This window comes from Spermophilus citellus, assembly GCF_964194105.1.
Source record: "Spermophilus citellus genome assembly, chromosome: 2".
NCBI lineage: Eukaryota > Metazoa > Chordata > Mammalia > Rodentia > Sciuridae > Spermophilus > Spermophilus citellus.
Genome location: NC_138183.1, coordinates 252,533,645 through 252,548,402, shown reverse-complemented (window position 1 = coordinate 252,548,402; position 14,758 = coordinate 252,533,645). Strand labels below are relative to the sequence as shown.

At 62.9% G+C, this 14,758-nt stretch overlaps 1 protein-coding gene across 6 annotated transcripts; it reads right to left on the bottom strand.

The window, feature by feature from the left end:
* Window positions 1-211: 211 nt before the first annotated feature.
* ALDH3B1 (aldehyde dehydrogenase 3 family member B1) lies at window positions 212-13,834 on the bottom strand. 6 transcript variants are annotated; one of them, XM_081263315.1, is made up of 9 exons: window positions 13,720-13,834; window positions 10,532-10,694; window positions 7,926-8,253; window positions 7,616-7,701; window positions 7,219-7,300; window positions 5,281-5,667; window positions 4,692-4,858; window positions 2,907-3,006; window positions 212-854 (listed from the first exon to the last, which is right to left on the bottom strand). In XM_081263315.1, the coding sequence occupies exons 2-9, from the start codon at window positions 10,691-10,693 to the stop codon at window positions 664-666; spliced, it is 1,503 nt and encodes a 500-aa protein (XP_081119441.1). In that variant the 5' UTR covers window position 10,694; window positions 13,720-13,834; the 3' UTR covers window positions 212-663. The 6 variants fall into 6 exon arrangements, with proteins under 6 accessions (XP_081119441.1, XP_081119442.1, XP_081119443.1 ...); XM_081263316.1 differs by having other exon boundaries at window positions 10,532-10,697; window positions 13,720-13,813; XM_081263317.1 differs by lacking the exon at window positions 13,720-13,834 and having other exon boundaries at window positions 7,926-8,046; window positions 8,143-8,253; window positions 10,532-10,852.
* Window positions 13,835-14,758: the final 924 nt, after the last annotated feature.

Genomic DNA, 14,758 nt, shown 5'->3' with positions numbered 1-14,758 from the left:
GAATGGAGCCCCAAGGATGAGCAGGATGGTGAGGAGTTGGGGTTGGACATGTTTACCGGGAGGCAGGCAGAGCTTCTGAGAGGCTGCTGAAGCAAAGGGCAGTGCTGCTGCAGGAATCTCAGCCCTGCCTGGAGGGAGAGGAGAGGGAGACAGCCCCCTGTCCCTCACCCACTCTGGCCCTGCACCCCAAGAATAAAAGGACACCTGGAGCTCATGGTCAGCAACTCGGGATTTAATCTTTGTAACAGTCTTCAGAGGTGTCATTTAATCATCTCCACCAGCACTGCAGGTGGGGACACTGAGGCTCACAGAAGACAGTGATGACCTGCTCACACAGCTTCCATGCTGTGGCCTGGACCCCATGCCAGGGCTCCTCTGCTGCACCCTCTGCAGGAAGGCAAGTGGCTCAGAGGTGCCACATTTGCTCTCTTCTTCCGGGACATGATGGATGACATGGGGGGTAGGGGCAGGTCTCTGCACTGTTCCTGTGCTCCCGTCCTCAGCCTGTCCTCATTATGGGGCAGCTAAGGGTCAGAAAAGGAAATCCCCCGGAGGGTGAGGCTGAGCAAGCTGCTCTGTCACCTGGGCGTCTCCTTGTGCCCTAGCCCACATCTCTGGCTGCTTCATGAGGGGAGGGAGGCTGGTGCCCCAGCACCTGCGGGCTCAGAGCAGTGTGCAGCTGCATCTGCGCTCCTCCATGGCCACCAATAGCACCCTCAGATTGCGTGGTGAGTAGGGAGGGTAGCGGAGGTCGTTGATCTTCTCCATACCCGGGCTTCGGAGCAGGCAGGCACGATGGTGGGAGAAGGTGTCAAAGGAGAACTTGCCATGGTACCTGCCCATCCCGCTGGCACCTGTAGAGTGGCATAGAGCACAGGTCAGGCCCTCAGTGGCCCGCTGGGGGGATATCAGGCAGACCTGGGCTCTGATCCTGTGAGCCTTAGTTTCCGCATCTGTTAAGTGGGCTGATCAGGGTTGGGCCCCAAGCCTTGCATTATAACCAGGACAGTAAGTGCTGGGGACACCAGGTATTGGGGCAAGCTAGGCACACAGTGCTCAAGGGTGCCTATTTTATAGCCACACTGCCCAGGGTTGACGATCAGCTCTACCATGAATAGCTGTGTGTCACCTTGGGCAGGTGACTTTAACTCAGGTTCATCCTCTGGGACTATGGAACCACCTCAAGGGTTGTGGCAAGAACTAAGCAAGAAGCCAGTCGTGGTGTCGCACGTCTCTAATCCCAGTGGCTCAGGAGGTTGAGACAGGAGAATTGCGAGTTCAAAGCCAGCCTCAGCTAGGGCTGGGGTTGTGGCTCAGTGGCAGAGTGCTTGCCTCACACATGTGAGGCACTGGGTTCAATCCTTAGCACCACATAAAAACAAATAAGCAAAATAAAGATATTTTAAAAAATCAAGGTGCTAAGCAACTCGGTAAAACCCTGCCTCTAATTAAATAAATAAGTAAATATAGGGGGCTGGGATTGTGGCTCAGCAGTAGAGCACTCGCCTAGCACATGTGAGGCCCTGGGTTCAGTCCTCAGCACCACATAAAAATAAATAAAATAAAGGTATTAATATACATCTATATCTATCTATCTATATAAATATAAATAGGGCTGGGGATGTGGCTCAGTGGTCAGGTGCCCCTGAGTTCAATCCCGAGTACCAAAAAAGGAAAAAAAAAAGAACCAAGCAAGTGTTCAGAGCTGCGAACGTGGTAAGCTCTGTGTTGTTGGTTTGCATCAGGGTCTAGGAAGGGAGGCAGACAAGGACCAGGTGAGGGAAGTCAGGGGCCATGGCCTGGGTGGAGCTGGGGCATCCTGGAGTGAGTGGGCCGAGGGATAGGGCACTCACCAGGTGAAGAGGGAAGGTGGGCAGGAGGAGCACTGGTGTGGGGTAACAGAACCCTGGGGGCCGGTGGCCTGTTAGGGCCAAGCTCAGTGGCTGAAGCAGCAGGCAGGAAGCTGGGGGAGGAGGCTAGAGTGGGACCCCTGGTCTGGCCTCAGGATGCTGGGAGTCAGGCCCAGCTTGATCTGGGGCCTCAGGGTCGCAGCTGGATCGGATATGCCTGCAGGCCAACCCCCACTCCTCCAGGGGCAGAGAAAGTAGGATGAGGAGTGGGACTGGCAGTGACCTTGGTAGGAGCAGAGGCTCCAGGTTGGAGGAAGGGGGGATCCAGAGCCAGGGTCTCCGTGTGCCCACCCCAGTGTGGCCTGCACTGCCAGGTGGCATTGCCTCAGCCTGTTGTGTGCTGCGGTGGCCCTAGCCACCCTCCAGGAGGGGTCCAGGCAGTACTGAGGTACAACTCTCCAGGCCTTGCTGCTGCTCATTCTGGAGCTTACTGTGGCAGGACCTTGACTGCCTCCTCGGCCTCTACCCTCTCACTGAGGAAGTGGGCCAGAGAGGGGAAGTTGCTGCCCCAGGTCACACAGGCTGACAGGCTTTCCGGGGCCAGCCCTGAGGTTTCCCAGTCTGGAGGCCAGGGCTTTGCAGCTGTGATGGAGCTGAGGGCAGGGGGCTGGCAACAGATGCCAGGGCTGGCCTGTGGGCTGCGGGAGGGTGAAGGAGTGCAGGCAGCCAGGCACGGAGCGTAGAGCCCCTGGGGCAGTGCCCGTGGACAGACAGCAGACCCCAAGCCACGCTGTTGGGAGAAAGGCAAGTTGTAGCACAACAGACAGGTGGCCACGGCTGTGCACCTGTGGGCCCACCTATGTGCGTTAAGTGCAGGCAGGTCTGGAAGGTTCCACTCCAAACCGGGGAGGAGAGCAGGATGGTCAGTGCAGGGGGCCTCCGTGTCACCTTCCATGTGAGGTTGGGCTCAAGCAGTTTGTGGCAAGAAATTCGTCAGGTAACACTGCTGCCACACACTCAGGAACGGCAAGAGGGCAGGGCTCCGCGGGCACCTACCCACTCCTCCGAAAGGCAGGCTGGCCAGGGTCATGTGCATGAAGCCGTCATTCCCGCAGAAGCCCCCGCTGCTGGTCTGGGCCAGCACCCGCTGGACCACCTGGGAGAGAGCAGAGTGTTCGAGGCTAAACCTGGCGGCTCCGGCCTTGCTGCAGAGGGTCCAGGGCCGTGGGCACGCCGCCCCTCACAGAGCCGCTGACGTGTTTCCTGAGTGCTGGCGCGTGGTCTGTGCAGCGTGCTGGGACACAGGCTCTCAAGCCCAAGGGGGAGGCAGGAGACAGTGTCACCTGGGGACGGGTAAAGTGTCATGGCAGTGGTGCGGTGCCACGTAGTCAGGGAGGTGTCCCAGGAGGGACCTGGTGTGCCTGCTCAGTCTCATGGGGAGGGGCCGTGTGGAGTGGGCACGGGGACACACGAGGACCTGACCCTGCGGTTCCACCTGTCCCTGGCTGACTTAACGAAGCCTTCCTTTTCAGTCTAGGTTTATCTGAAGAAGGAAATGGGGGAAACGAGCCGACTCTAAGTAGTTGCTGTGAGGTCACTTCACTGTAGCTCCAATCCTGGTGGCCCTCGTGACCAGCCTTAACAGCAAACAGCCAGGTGGACCGGTGCTGGCGGTCAGGGAGGTGGAGGGCCAGATGACCCTGATGCCAAAGCCCAGGTCCAGTTTCCTAAAGGTCAAGGATCCTGGTAAACAGGGTCCTTGGAGGAATGGCTGGTTCTAGAGTTGGGTCAGGAAGGTGCAAGGTGACCAAAGTTTGGCCATGTCATAGGACACAGGGGCCTCCAAGCCTGTGACACAGCCTGTAGCGCAAAGAATCAAGTAAACATATCCCTTCTACATAGATCATTGAAGACACAAATAACATGCAGATGATCTAACACCGCGCACAGAGCGCCCCCCACACTGCCTCCGTGGCCGAGGGCCAGACTCGGAGCCTGGCTCCAGTTCATGGTGGGGCCCCGGCAGGTGCAGCCTCACCCAGGAGCTGAGGTTTGCCCTGCTGGCCAGCAGAGGTCTCGCCACACCCAGCACAGCCTTGCTCCCCATAGCCCAGCACCCCTAATGAAGTCCTGGGAAAAACCAGGCACCCTGAGGCTGGGGACAAATAAAGCTGCTGGCATGAGCTGAGAGGCTTAGCTAGTGCATCGTTAGCTCCTGGAGGAGAAAGGACCTTCATGGAAACTGGTGAAGTCCCCAGGAAGCTGAGTGTAGTTCATGGAGATGAACCATGGCAGTTTCTTATTCCAACCCACGACAGGGCCCTTAGGCAGGGGAATCGGGGATGGGGCACACAAGAACTCTACTGTCCCTGAAGCTCTTCTGTAAGTCCAAAGTTATTTCCATATAAAAAGTGTACTTAAAAAACCATTGTTCAGACAGGAGGAGAATCTCAGGAGGGCTGGGTGAGGGGTGTGGGAGGGTGGTGGGAACTGTTGCCCTGTCCTAGGCTGGGGACACCACCCCTGTGCCCTGGGGATTCTCAGGCTGCTCCGTGGGCCTAAGCAGGGCACATTGTGGGAACTGCAGGTGCTTGTCCTATCCACACCCAGGTGGCCCCCTCGTGTGTGCCTCCAGAGCTAGGCACGGTGGCCACCAGGTGCAGGTGTATGGGGAAAATTGACTTGGGGACTCTGGACCCTGGAGAAGATCCCAGGGACATACTTCTGGGAAGAAGGACAGGAACAAAGCCAAGAGCCACCAGCCTTGAAGTCCTGTGTGACTGCCCCACAAAGGCTGTGTCCCTTCTGCTGCCGCCACTCCCCCATCCTGCCGGGCCGCACCTGGGAGCTGTTGGAGAAGGCGTACAGGGCCAGGGGCTTCTCCCGCCGGTTGATGAAGTCGATGGCTTCATCCAGGCTCCTCACAGTCACCAGGGGCAGGATGGGCCCAAAGATCTCCTCCTGCATCACGGGCTCCGTCTCCTGCACGTCCACCAGCACAGTGGGCGCTGCGGGTGGGCACGGCGACAGTCAGCCCAGGGCCACAGCAGGGACACCCCAGGGGAGGGGTTTCGGCAGGGCCGGGACCCAGGATGCAGGCTGGGGACCCCCTGGCCTGACCTCCCAGCTCTCCAGGCTCTGAGGACCTGGGTCCTGGCCTCTCGGGACCCAGATGGCAGGACAGACGGCAGGACGGGAGCTTACACCACCCTCCGGACCCTGGAACTGGGGTCCCGCTCAGTGGATCAGAGTTTGGGGTGAGGAGACAGCTCCGGGCCGTGGTGACGTGGGGCCTTGGTGTTCTGGAACCAGGCACCGGGCCGGGGACCCAGGCCTGGCCAGCAGGGAGCGGGGCCGGCTTTCAGGCGAGGCCCCTGCAGCGAGGAAGGCCCTCGGCCCAGGGGGCTGCGGCAGGGGAGAGGGGACTCACCGATGTAGAGCTCGCTCTCGTCGCTCTGGCCCCCGATGGCCACCCGGCCACAGCCCAGCAGTCCCTGGAGCCGCTTGAAATGCTTCTGGCTGATGATGCGGCCCAGGTTGGGGGAGCTCTGGGGGTCGTCACCATAGAAACGGGTGATGGCGTTCTGCAGGGCAGGCAGCAGGCGCTCGCGCGTCTCGGGGCTGCACAGGACGTAATCCGGGGCCACGCAGGTCTGGCCGGCGTTGAAGTACCGGAACCAGGTGACGCGGTTGGCCACGGTCTGGGGGTCACAGTCGTCGTCCACGTAGCATGGGTTCTTGCCCCCCAGCTCCAGGGTGACGGGTGTCAGATGCTTGGCAGCGGCGGCCATGATGATCTTGCCCACACAGGGGCTCCCTGGGCATGGGAAGAAATCACTCTGATTAAGCGGACAGCCTTGGCCTGGGGCTGGGCTCCTGGCTCCTTGCCTGGCCTCCTTACCACTCCACCACGCTGCAGGCCAGGGCCCTGCTCGTCTCTCCCCAGACCAGCCCCAGCAGTGCAGATGCTCTGGGGAGGCGCCGAGCTGCAGCCCGGCTGCAAGTTGGCCCCGGCTGCAGCCCATCCTGTGGGCCACTCTTCCTAAAATGCTAGCTGTTCCCCTCCCAGTTCTCCGTTCTCCTCTAGAGCCTTGGTGGCCTCTTACCAGCTCTCAGCCTGCCTGTCCCCTCTCTGTCCCCAACTCCCTTCCTGAGTTCCTGGATCTAGAGGGCACCTCACCAGGCCTGTGGCTCCTGCTCATCTCCTGCCTTTGCTCAGATGCCACCTGTCACCCCTGGAGCCTCCCACACTGGCCTGGCCTGCAGCTCCACGCCTCTCGGCCCCTGGTCTCTTCTCTCCCCTTAACGCAGAACTCCAAAGGTCTTGTCCTTCCAGCCCCTCTGCACCCCGAGGCCCACGTGGTGTCTGGCACTTGGTCGGTGGGCTCAGCAAACCTCACTGACCAGGGCAGCAGGAGAGAACGGAGCTCCAGGGCCAAGTCTGGGAAGGACTTCGTCTGTCCTTCCTTCGCCCTCAGGACGGACCTGTGACTTAGAGATGACTCAGCTTTGCAGATGAGAAAACAGGCCTGGAGAGCTTGGGGTGCAGCAGAGGTCCCCGTTGTCTGCAGCCTCTGTGCAGGCCACCTTGAGGACTGCGCCTAGAACAGCCTCTGGGGTCTCCCTGCCTCTATACCCTGGTCCTGGGGCACTGGCCTCTCACCCGCCAGAGCTGCAGGGTGGGTGGAGGGGCAGCTCCTCCCTCGAATGGGGACTACAGGAGCTGCCACCAGACCCTCTTGCTCCATTAGCCTCCCTGTGGCCAGGTGGGACAGGCACCGCTTTTCCTGAGCTTGACGCAGGGTCCGCAGGGGAGAAGGGCAAGGCTGCGTCCCCACCTCCCCTCCTCTGAGGTCAGAGGTGAGCTCAGCCCTGGGAGTGCTGCCCCGCCTCTGTCCTTGTGTCCCCTCCAGAAGCCCCATCCTGGTGATGAAGCCAGGAGGTGTGGGGACTAGTGTGACGGCAGGGGAACCCAGGGGTCAGCTCTCACCAAGGGCTTGGGTGCACATCCTGTCCTGGCCAGGGCAGAGTGACCCTGGGCAGGGCCCTTGGTCACCTGGACCCGGGCCTCACCTGTCTAGCCTGCAGTAGGGCCACTGTCCCTGGGGTGGGAGGCCTGGCACAGCTGGAGCTAGCAAGGCCAGATGCTTGATTCAGGAGACTGGTTGGCAGAGGTGGGTTGTGGACCCACACAGGGGACTCGATGCCATTTTGAGTGGTGCTGAGGGACCAGGTCCTGCTCCCAGCCTGGTTGAGGTCAGCCCCTGTGCACCCACCCAGCGCTTGCCCATTCGGGGCTGGGTCATCGGTGGCCGTTGCCTGCTCTTGGAGTTCAGGGATGGGATCCCCCAGGGCCTCCCCGCCTCACCTGTGAAGAAGATGTAGTCGAACCTGTGCTCCAGTAGCCGCGCGGTCTCCGCGGGCCCGCCCAGGGCCACAGCCAAGCAGCTCTGCGCCACAGGTGGGGGTCCCAGCTTCAGCGCCCGGGGGGGACCTGTCCTGCCCACCCCCAGCCCCCTGGCCTGACCCAGAGTTGCCAAGGCTCTAGGAGGCTGGGTAGGTTGGGGTCCCCCAGGGGACGGGGCCCCACAGGTATGGGGTTGAGGGGGTGGGGCCGGGCTGGGACTCCCAGGGACAGGTGCTCTGGCTGCTTCACAGAGGGAAGTTGGTGGGGGGTACTTAGCCAAGGTCACACAACTTGGGAGAGGTAGCACTGAGGTTGGGACTTGGGTCCTCTGACGCCAGGGGCTGCCTGTCCCTCTCACCTGGTCTAGGTATTGGGGCAGCACCTCGGCCAGGACCTTCTCAACGCTCTTGCTGATCTCGGAGGGCTTCAGGACCACACAGTTCCCTGCAGGCGGGAGAGGAGGGGGCGGGGAGGTGGACCCCCAGCCCACAGCCCTGCAGGCAGGTGCTGGCCCCGCCCACTCTCAGATGGAGACTCTGACTGAGGGGACAAGACCCATCTGAGGCCACACAGCCCTGGACAGTGAGCCCGGTGGAAGCACCTGTTCTGGCCCCGGGGGCCCTGAGACCTGGGGGCTGTAGGAAGACGGAGGCTCTCTCCGCTCTCACCTGCAGCGATGGCCCCCACCAGGGGCACCAGCGTCAAGTTCAGCGGGTAGTTCCAGGGTGCGATGATGAGCACCAGGCCGAAGGGCTCCTTGCGGATGAAGGCTGAGTCCAGCTGTGTGGCCTGGGTGGGGGTGAACAGTGAGGTGCCCGAGAGGCCACCCCATGGGAGCAAATATTCCTGAAGCCCGCCTGCCCGCCCCGACCCCCGGCCTCTCACCAGGTTCTTGGACACCTTCTCGTCCTTCATCCACGTCTGCAGGTTCCTGAGGGCCAGGTCGACCTCGCTCTGGCTGATGGCGATCTCAGACACCTCCGCCTCAAAGTTGGACTGCGGGAAAGCCAAGGTCGGGGTGGGCTGGGGGTCAGCGGGTGGGTGGATGGGGGACGCCACAGAACCTGCTGCTGTGACACCTCTGGGCTCACTCCACGCTCCATGCCCTTCCCGGGGACAGGCGCTGTTCCTGTGCCAAGATGGAGCAGCGACCAAAACAGATGGGCAACCACCCTGGGGTCCCATGTAGGGGACAGTGACTGTGACCATGAGGTCATCAATGGTGTGTTAAGTCTTGACGTGTGCGGGACTGGGTGTGAGAGTGTGCGCGAGGTGTGCTGTTTATACACTGGTCAGTACAGGTCTCCGGGATGAGGAGCCACTGAGCAGTGACCTGAAGACAAGGAGGTGGGGCCTGCATGCCTAGGGGTGGCACGTTCTGGACAGGGGTCCCAGTGGGGGCAGGGCCCTGCATGGCGGAGGTGATGGCCAGGTGACAGGAGACGCCGCTGAGCAGAGGGGGCGGGATCCGACTTGGACCTAACGGGCCGCGTACAGCTGTCTGCAGGGTGGACATCCATCTGTACAGCGCAGGGCACAGCCCCCTCCCTGGCAAATCTCTGTTCCCACAGCCCAGGGACAGGGACCACGGTCAGGTTTCTAGGGCAGGAGGGAGGAGACAAAAATCAATAGAGCTGAGTGCGGTGGCCACGCCTGTCATTCCAGCAGCTCGGGAGGCTGAGACAGGAGGATCTCAAGTTCAAAGCCAGCCTCAGCAATGGTGAGGCGCTAAGCAGCTCAGTGAGACGCTGTCTCTAAGGGCTGGGAAGGGGCTCAGTGGGCGAGACATTGTCCTGATCTCTGCCAGCTGGTGTGCCCTGTCCCCACCCCCAGGAGAGACACGGCCAGTGGAGTCACTGCCAGCTACTGGAGGCCATGGTCAGAGCGACTGACTGCAGGACAAGCTCCCTGTGTCAGAGCAGAGGTGAGGTGGTCAGGACCAGAGGCAGGAATCGTCCACTCGGGGTCACTCAGCAAGCCTGCAGCAAGGCCAGGGCCAGCACTGGGCCCAGGAGGAGGGGATGGCCTCAGAGGACAAGGCCGTGCCCCCTCGTGCCCCCTGGTGGCTGCCGGGCTGCCGCGAGCCTTCAGCCACACTGTGTCCATAGCTGGTTACGCTGCTGGGACCCGGGCAGCCTGGGTCTGCTGAGCTCCGTGACTCTGGAGAGTGGGCCACCTGGAGCCAGCTTGGACCCTGGCTGTGTCTTCCGGCAAGAACGTGTCCCTCCCGAGCCTTCTCTAGGGGTAACTGGGAGTGACGCACCTCCAAGAGCCGCTGGGTGCGTGGGAGGACACAGCTCTGGGAGACTCTGCCTGCTGGGGTGGGGACGGCCGGGGAGGGGTCGGGTTGGGTTTCCTGGGCTCCTGGAGTCAGAGCTGAAGTGGCAAAGGGACCAGATAGCCCGGTTGGTCAGGTCAGGTCTCGGGTGGCAGGAGACTCGCTCCCCAGGGAGCCTAACAGGCTGGGGGAGGCGACAGCTGGGGACGTCCTGCCCAGAAAAGGGTTCTGGGGCAGCCCGCTGGACAGCTGTCCTGGGGCAGTTGCGTCGAGGGGTGGGGCCTTGCCAGGTGCGTGTTTCTGGGGCCTCCACGGTGGCTGCTGCAGGATGGGGAGGGTCTGAGCCTGTGGGCCTCCCGGGTTCACACAGAGCCTGTGATGCCCGCTGTACCCAGAGTGAGGCCAAAGTCCTCCGGGGCTGACCAGGCCCGACCCACTGGGTCCCCCCTCCCGGGCCTCACCTTCCACATCTCTCTCTCCCACTCCCTCCAGCCACACTGGTCTCTTTGTGGCTCCTCAAATACACCAAGTCCTCTTGCCTCAGGACCTTTGCATGTGCTACACAGGTGGCCACCCCCCATGTCCAGGGGCTCTTTCTTTCCCTCTCCTCTGTGTCTCTGCTCTAATGCCCCCTCTCAGAGACACCTTCCCTGCCCCTCCATGTATAAACCAGCACCTGCTCCTGGTCCCTTCTGCCCTTTCTCTGGGGTGTCTCCATGACACTCATTATCACTCAGCCTACTGTGCCACCTCTGTTCTGTTGTATTGTCCCCCACCAGAGGGTCAGCTCTGTGGACTGGGGGCCTTGGCCCTGTTCGGGTGCCCAGAGCCTCAGCAGCACACAGTAGCTGCAGACTGAGCGGAGGACCCGGGGCAGGGTGAGAGCAGGAGCAGGTCCTGGCCCCGGCAGGAGCTGGGCTCTGGTGGCTCTCTGTCCCTCTGTCCCAGCTGTGCTGCCGACCCCTCCCTGCAGGGCACCCCCCCCCACCCGGCCACCTTGTGCAGGTCCTGGGCCAGCGCGTCCAGCAACAGCTGCCTGTTGTCCTTCAGGAAGCGGCCCAGGCCCCGGAGCTGCGCCGCCCGGAACTCTGCCGGCCGAGTCCGCCCCGAGCCGAAGGCCTCCCGCAGCCGCCGCAGCGTGTCCTCGAAGGGGTCCATCCTGCTGGACAGGGCAGCGAGAACTGGGTGCTCCACCTCCAGGGCGTCCTGCGGCTGCCCCTCAGTTACCCCACGGGCCAGCCGCGGCCTTCAAGTCCCTGCCCTGCCATGGACTCACTCAGACGCGCCAGGCCTGGTAACCACTCCCTTTGCCAGGGGAGCGCGGGTGTCACGGGAGACAGTGTGGCTTGGGGACAGCTGCTCCCCGGCCCCCAGGCCTGGGCAGGCAGGCTGAGGTCACCCTACTTCCTGCCACATAGGGTGGCCCTGAGTCACGGTCCCACCCTGCTGGGGAGCCCTCCTGGAGGGAGGCTGGCCATCACCAGGCCTGGCCGAGTGGACAGGAGTACGATGAATGGAGGGACCGTTTGCCATCTGCCACCACGGCCACCTCTTGGAATGTGCTGGACACAGAGATCCCTGTCCTCTCTGTCCCAACCCGGGAGCCAGGATGGGTGTGGCAGCTCAAGGCCTGGGTGACCCGGGCAGTGGCTCCCTCTCCCTGCACCTCAGTTGCCCTGGCACAAGGGGGAAGGCCCTGCTGCCCCCTCCAATCCAGTCTGCAGTGCTTGTAGAAGGAGGTGACATGGGGTGAGGGACACTCATGGCTTCATGCTGTCACCAGCCAGGACAGGGCCCCACGTCCCCCTGGGCCCCACCTGTTCCCTTGAGGCTCGTCTGATGAGTGCTGTGACCACCCACTCCTCAGCCTGGTGCCTGCCTCCCTCGGGTCTCAGCTGATGCCTCCTCCAGGCAGCCGGCCCTGACTTCTCCCCACCCACCCCCGTAGCTGCCCCTTGCCTGTCTCCCACTGTTCTGGGTGGTGCTGTGAGATAAATGTTCAGTGACTCTCGGTCCACCCCCGCAGTCTCCTCCCCTGCCTGTCTGCTTCCTCCCGAGGGCCTGGATGGCAGCCCCTGTTGGCCTACTTGATCCTTCCTTTGGGTCTCCGTGCCCAGCCTCCCCGCCTGCTGGGCATAGAGCAGCATGTGCCAGCTCGTGGTGCCTGCCGGCCTCCGGAGCTGGGCTCCTGGCTGGGCCTCATAAGCTGGGAGGCCTGGGCAGGCCCTCGCCCTCCCTGCCTCGGTCTCCTTGTCTAAAGCACAGGGCGACGCTCGCCCTGGCCCCTCTGCGTCACGTGGCAGGACATAGCCTAAAAGCGCTGGCCGTTGTGCCCTGAGCTCAGGGCACAGGGTCACCTGGCTGTTTCTCTAAGAGGTCTACAAATATTGACTCCTCTCCCGTCACTTTCTCACCCCCACCGAGGGCGCGGGTACAAGCGCACCGCCCCCTGCCTTTCATCAGAGCCTCTCATCGCCCACAAAAATGTGAAGCTCGCAGCACCCACAGGGGACGTGGGCAGGAGCTCAGTGGGGGACAGGGGTCCAGTGGAACATTCCAGCCGCTGCTCCCAGCAACAGTGAGGCTGGCTGGCATGGGCAGAAGGCTACGGCCCTGAGCTGCCCGTGCCCCTGTGGCTGGTCACTCTGGGCTGAGGCCCCCAGCAAGTGGCCCCGAGGGTGGGAGCTGGGCAGGACCCAGGCAAGCAGAGGAGCCAGGCCATCCTCTGCCCAGTGTCCTGGGCTGTGACCCCTCAGGGGAGCCGCGCAGCCACTGTGGACACAGGAGATTCCTGCAGCAGTCACGGGGCTGGAGCGCGGTCCCCCTTCGTGGGTCCATCTCAGGTCCATCTCACACTGAGTCTGTCCGGCTGTCTGCCCTGACTCGCTGAAACATGCCAACAGCTGGGGGGCCGTTAGTCACCCCATCGAAAGAAATGGAGACCAGGACACAGAAGGCACGGGGTCCCCCAAGGCCACCCACATTCTTAGGCTGGAAACAGCACAGTTCCAGTGCCCTGCGAGGGGGCAGCCGGAGTCCTGGGGAGGGGACCTGGGGCCAGGCCTGTCATCAAGGCACCCTGTGAGGACAGGAGTGGCGCTCTTCCCGTGCTGTTCCCTCACCTGCCCTCAGTCCCGCCAGTGCCCACTGCGCCCGGCAGGCCCAAGTCCCTTCCTGCCTCCGTGGGCCGGGCCAGGGAGGTCCAGGGGCTGCAGGCCTGGAGGTCTCTGTGAAGGGGGGTGGGCAGGGCTTCCTAGAGCATTTGAGGGTGAAAAGAACACTGGCCTGTGTCCCCTGGGGCCGGGAAGGTCCGGCCACTTCCCTCCAGGCGGATGACCCGGGGATCCCTCTAAAAATAATCACAGGCTCTGGCTCAGGGGCACAGGTGTGCCTGCCCTGGTGTGGCAGCGTCAGCGAGAGGAATGGGGTGGCTCGGTGCTGGCTCCTCCCCTCACAGAGCCCCTAGCTGGGCCGGGCTCGCCGGGTCCTGCCCTGCCCGTCCGCAGCCTGGGGCTGGATGCTCCTCCGGCTGCAGGCCCTGTCCCTACTCAGGCCTTCGGGCTTTTTGTTGTTGGGTTGTGTTGTGCTGGGACCCAACCCAGGGCCTCAGACCTTCTGGACCAGTGCTGTCACTGAGCCGCTCGCCTCTCCGCCGTGGCATGGCCTGGGGGTCCAGCGACCTGGCTCCCAACTCCCAGCAGCTCTGCTTATTTGCCGGGGGACCTAGGGCGAGTCTCTTGATCTCTGAGTCTCACTTTTCCTGTCTGTGAAATGGCATGGCATGCCCAGGAGGTGGCCGTCACCTGAGTAGACTCTTGCCCCCTCCGGGGTCATGGAGTGTGTTCCCTCTTGGGGCAGCTGGGCACAGGGCAGGGTCCCTTGGCCTCACAGGGCGTCCAGTACCCAGGAGGAGGAGGCCTGGTGGCCCACTCCCACAGATTGAGGTTGGCTGCTGGCGGCTGGGCCCAGCGCTCTGGCCTCTCCCGGGCCCTCCTTCTCCCCCTCCTTGTCCCTCCACCCTGTCTCTTCCTTCCCCTTTCTCCCCTGGCCAGCCATGGAGCCGAGGACACAGTGAGCCTGTGTGTCCCCAGTAGCCTGCCTGCCTGGCAGCCGGCAGCCCCGTGGCTGAGCCGGGTCCCAGCCCTGACTGATGGGTGCAGCCCCAGCTGCCCGGGATACAGTACCTGAGGCCCCGCCAAGCTGCCCTTCCTGCTGGCTGTCTCTGCTCGGCTGGGGCTCCCCTGCCTTATGAAAGGTCCAAGACAGGCCGGCCTCCCGGGCGGGGCACCTTGGCCTCGGGCCTGACTTTGGCGCTGGGCCAGCTGGAGGCTGCAAAGCAAGATTTTGCCGCTACTTCCTCCAGAGGCCTCTAGATCCTTCCCTGAACCTCAGGAGAAGGAGCCAGGACTCAGAGAGGGCAGCACCAAGCCACAGGCCACACAGCCTGTCAATTCTGACCAAGGGGCCCGGCCCGAGGAGGGCCCAGGGCAGTGGACGGGGAATCAGGGGCGAGATGGGGCCAGAGGCCTACAGCAAGAGAGGGGTCCCCATCTGCAAAGCCGAGATGGCTGGTGGCCAGAGCACAATCCCAGGACAATGTCTGCTGCCTGTTGTCCTCAGCCTCTGCCTATCTGTGTCCCCAGCAGCACCCCCAGCAGCACCCCCTGCACCACCCCCAGCAGCACCCCCTGCACAGAACCTGTAATCCCCCAAACCTGACGTTTTACAAATGAGGAAAGCAGTGCCCAGAAAGGGGACGGGACTTGACCATGGGCAGGGGTGGCAGGGCTTCCTGCTCCGAGCAGGTGTTCACCGTCACAGATGTCCCCTCTGCCTCCCAGGGACGAATCCACCCTCCACTGCCTACAACAGTGATCAGATGCTACGCATCACCGTGTCACCTGTCACCCTGGGGGACCTTGTGCTCCCACTCCTCCTCAGGCACAGAGCTGTGCCCGGGGGCCTGCCACCTGCCTTGCCACTGTCTCCACCCCAGGCATACCTGTGGGGCCAAGCAGGTGCTGGGTCAGACGGGCTCGTGGGTTCCAGGTGTGCGGGCAGGGACCGGCTTTGTGCCACTGCCTGCTGCGGTGCCCTCCCTGCTGGTGCCCTGGGTCTGCCTGGAGGCTCCGGGGCCAGGGCCTCTGGGCCGACCTTGCACCTGGGAGATGCTCATGGCTGCCCCACCCACCGGCTCCCCTGCCTCCCTGGGCGGGCGGGAGA

Bases quoted from the DNA above. Each gene is read 5' to 3' on its own strand.
- ALDH3B1 (XM_081263315.1), bottom strand. From the start codon at position 10,693: ATGGACCCCTTCGAGGACACGCTGCGGCGGCTGCGGGAGGCCTTCGGC. The intron at 4,859-5,280 runs GTGAGTCCCCTC...GCCCACCCGCAG, and splicing joins CGAGAGCGAGCTCTACATCG to CGCCCACTGTGCTGGTGGAC. The intron at 3,007-4,691 runs GTGCGGCCCGGC...GCTCTCTCCCAG, and splicing joins CCTTCTCCAACAGCTCCCAG to GTGGTCCAGCGGGTGCTGGC.